This window comes from Lutjanus erythropterus, chromosome 12 (assembly GCF_056507025.1).
Source record: "Lutjanus erythropterus isolate fLutEry1 chromosome 12, fLutEry1.hap2, whole genome shotgun sequence".
Taxonomy (NCBI): Eukaryota; Metazoa; Chordata; class Actinopteri; order Lutjaniformes; family Lutjanidae; genus Lutjanus; species Lutjanus erythropterus.
This window is the reverse complement of record NC_139328.1, coordinates 8817547-8821791: the sequence shown is the minus strand read 5'-3', so window position 1 is coordinate 8821791 and position 4245 is coordinate 8817547. Positions and strand designations below refer to the sequence as shown.

The 4245-nt window shown below is 40.7% G+C and overlaps 1 protein-coding gene across 1 annotated transcript; it reads right to left on the bottom strand.

The window, feature by feature from the left end:
- Positions 1 to 661: 661 nt before the first annotated feature.
- camk2n2a (calcium/calmodulin-dependent protein kinase II inhibitor 2a) lies at positions 662 to 3977 on the bottom strand. The gene is made up of 2 exons (XM_084733026.1): positions 3472 to 3977; positions 662 to 2525 (listed from the first exon to the last, which is right to left on the bottom strand). The coding sequence occupies exons 1-2, from the start codon at positions 3638 to 3640 to the stop codon at positions 2455 to 2457; spliced, it is 240 nt and encodes a 79-aa protein (XP_084589152.1). The 5' UTR covers positions 3641 to 3977; the 3' UTR covers positions 662 to 2454.
- Positions 3978 to 4245: the final 268 nt, after the last annotated feature.

Genomic DNA, 4245 nt, shown 5'->3' with positions numbered 1-4245 from the left:
CAACGCAACTAAATGAAGACTTCCCAGCATCAATGGCCTGAGAGTTAAAACTTGAGCTTATTGAACTTCATTTCCCAAATACAACTGAATTAAGATCAACTTAATTTAATGAGAGAAGTTTGTGTTGAATCATTGGAATTTTTTAAAATTCTGTCAACTTAAAATTTTGAGTTAAAACAAATGATTATTTTTACAATGCAGGTTTTCCTCCAGCCAAAGCGAGTGTTTACAGGCCTGCTGTAGCTTCTTTGTGAGAGCTACTGTATGAGGACACTGTACATGTAGACTTTGATAGATGATCATGTGGCCTGTTGCGGCTCCCCCGGGGGCCTGTGGTTTAATGGATTCACTAGTGTAGGCCAGCACAGAGCTGTTTAACAGCTTAACAGATGGATCACTGTTCCTTCCCTGCTCTTTAATTAAGGATCAGTATTTACTGTCACTGAGGTAATGGCTACTGACTCCAACAAAGAAATGAGAAGACTTTTGCTTTCTAGTGCTGCAGCTGCGAGTATGTTCTGAATCTTAAAATGATCTCAGATTTATTCTTTTAATTGTCACTGTGCTGACGTGATGTCTGAAGGTGACGCTGGTGTTTGTCATTTTCCATTGAATTGTTAGTAAAAATGTCTTGGGACAAAAGTCAACCCAGAGAATCACATTAACATTTTCTTTCACCATTTATTAATTCACCAAATACAGTGAAAATGGCATCATAATATACAATGACTCATTCTTAGAATGTCATGACATTTTTGTTGCTTTTTTGCTTCATAAAACGATGTTTCATTATTGAAAATATTAAGGTTTCATGCACAACAAACCATATCCAGTTTCTTTAAAATAATGGTACAAAATAAACAAAATTAAAAAACAAAAACTGTAATGTCCAAAATCGGTCAAATAACAACGTGTTATTTGAGGATACTCGTAAACAGTGCAATATACTCTAAAACTGCCATTTTCTAACAAATTCATCAACGAAGCTCAAGTCACAGTATACGATTTCTTAATAATAGTTTAACATTGATGTGTGCAAAAACCCCAGACACATTCAGTTAGTCTTTAAAAAACGTCCAACCTCTGATATAGAACGAGACCAGTCCACCTAAAATCTTAGATTCGCCTCTTCTGTATGAAGCCTAGTCTCATTCTGTATATCCTCTCTGAAGTAGAAATATTTTTGTTGATGAATTGTAAGACGATAGACTAGCATATCATTTAAATAACAAATATTTAGATATAAAAATACAAATATGACTTTTGTTAAAAAGAAGCGTGCCAGGGTAAGAGTAGTGGCACCTGTGTTGGCACCGGAGTGAAAGTTCATGCAAATAGATGGAGAAAAAACTTAATTTATAGAAGACGAAATAACACGAATAATTGCTAAATTAATTAAAATAACCAAATTATTTTTTTCCCATCAATTTCATGACTGTTATTTCAAACATTTACTATAATGTCCACATCTCTGCTGGCCTCTGTAGATATCTGAGCATTTGTAAATGCAAAAAAAAAAAAGACAAAAAGAGGAAAAATAAAGATATGTGCCGGTGTAAAATCAGCTACATGAAGGTGCCAACCTGCACCGTTTACCACTGATGGGTGATGCAAGAAGAAGAAGAATGTAGCCTGTGGTTCAGTTTTAAACTGTGGCCTAATGCTCTTTAAGGGCCAAAAAACAAAATGGGGTTCTACTACAGAAAATATTAACATTGCACCGTCCTCGGATATATGTTTTTACATACAATGGGTCTCCTCTAGTTAGCAGACTCGAGAGTTTGGTTGGTCTGTTTTTAAAAAGCGTTAATAGCAGCAACAGGAATGCATTGGACCAGTGCTGAAAAGGACAGCTCCCTTGAATGCACCGTCGCTGACTGAATCAACAAAGCAAAGCCTAAAGGAGGAGGAGGAGGAGGAGGGGGGAGGAAGAGGAGGAGGGGTAGGGGTGTCTGAGAGCTTAGCCTACCTACTGTACAACTTATTGAAATAGGGCTGGGATTTAGCTTCAGCCTCCAGTTGCAGTATTTTGTTGCTTACAGCGCTTTTGGAAAGGAAAAAAGGAGATGGTCGTGAAGTAATGACAAGTTCATCCATCATTTAAAGTCAGCAGAGGTTGAGATACAGAGCATGTGTCCGCCATCTCAACATCTTGCTGCGCAGCAGTAGTTTAAAATCGGGATTCGTTTTGGAGAATTGCCAGCAAATCCCATGATAAATCTTGGTCTTTTCCAGAGTCTCTTTCTCTCTTCCTTTCTTCCTTCATCTCATTTCTCTCTTCCTTTCAGCCTTCTCCCATTTTCTCCATCCTTTGACCTTTTTTTCCTTTTCGTCATCCCATCCTCTCTTCGTGCCGTCGTTTTTCTCCTGCAATCCTCGAACATGCACAGCCGACAAGTGCTTCAAATCGGTGATCAAAATTAAAAGAGTCTGCAAGGCATCGTTCAACGTGTCTTAAACGCCAGGTGAAGACTTGTCTGTCATCCCCTTCAGGACCTCGTCTATTCGGTCGTCCTCGATCACCACTGTGGACAGAGAAGAGAGGAGGAAAAAGGTTGAGAGGTGCATAAAACAGTGAGGTCATTGTGTTTTTATTCTAGGTCACGATTTCTCTCCATAACGGAGTCTTATTTATGGCCTGTAGTGGAGGGGAAATATGGCGCATTTAAAGCAAGAGAGCGCAAATGCGAGTGTGGTGCGTTTGCAGGTGAATAAATAAATAAATAAAATGGAAAATCCGCGACCTCGAGTACGCGCACTTGGTGAAAACAACTCATTCCCGGTAATGGCGACGAGCCAAGCTTTTCTATTTACAGTTAAGTCCTATTGTTTGGGGTGTGTCCTCGCATAAAGATCATTTCTGGTGCATTAACAGTTTGAATGTCGTCTCCAAAGCATGCAGTAAAAAAAAAAAGTGCTCATCCTGTGGTGCATTTTTATTTAGAAATAAAAATTAAAAAACTCAATGGGACTTTAAAGGTCTTTAAAAGATACTTTTAATTACAATTAGGGCTGCACAATATTATTTTTTAAAACATTGTGATTATTTTGACAGACATTGCCGTTGCAGTATGGTTCACGATTATTTTTGCATCACAATTTTCATATTTACTGACGAAAACTATTAAAATCATGATGGTGTGAGATTTGTTGGAGTCTGTGCCAAACAAACATGTTTTCTTACATCTGGAGAACAAGATTTAAAGGCCAGGGCATCTCTGCAGCACTACAGTGCTTCATTAAAATGCTGTTTTGTCACACATTTTCCCTTTTAATTCAAAATTTGCAGCTTCTAAAACTTGGATATTTCAGTTGTGTTAATATTTCGATTAACTGTGCAGTCCTGATACAAAAAAAGTAACTATAATGCATTGCATTCATATTTTTTTTCCCCTCATTTTCATCTAATAAATAATCATGAGCATGTATCAGTCATAATGACAGCATGTCCTTTCTTTAACCATCATTTACCTCGCTTGGCTCTGCCGATCTGTCCAAGCTTTGGGGGTCTTTTCGCCTGCGACGCGGCGAAAAAGGCGCTTGTGTCCTGCAGTCCGCAGCTAAAGGACATCTGACTGACCTCGCTGTCCGCCCCGTAGCCGCTCATTTTGCCCTCGTTGTATGGCAGCACCTCGGACATTGTGGCACGACGGAGTAGGATCACCAAAAAGTAGACAAAAGTGGATCCTCAGTGGGATTTGTGCTCAACGCAGCAGCCGTAGATCCGTGCTTTTAATGCAAAGCTGCAGCGGTGTTGTGTCTCTCCTGCTTCGGGATCCTCTGTGAGTGAGACTCGGTGTGGATCCAGGGGCCAGCAGCAGTCTGAGGTCCGGCTGTTGTTGTGGTCTCTCTGTGGTCTCTGGATGTGTTGCAGCTGCAGGCAGAGACAGTTCCTTCTATGTGTGTATGTGTGTGTGTGTGTATGTGTGTGTGAGGCAGAGAGAGAGAGAGAGGGAGAGAGAGAGAGAGCTGTGTTCGCCTGTGTTGCTGGCTGATGTCTGGTGAGGGAAGTGGGAGATCCCGGGATCATAAAGGAAACCCAGGCAGAACGGTGAAGTCATCCATCCGGGTTTGAAGCGCGCACGCAGTGTGTGTGTGCATGTGTTCGTGTGTAAGTGTTTGTATTAGGGGACTCCGAGTGCTAGAGGAGCAAGAGTGACACCGACAGGCGAGAGGTGGAACTGCACAAGTGAAGGAGCCACACTGGAAGAGTTAAAGGCTTGGAGAGGAAAGCTTTTCTTCAGG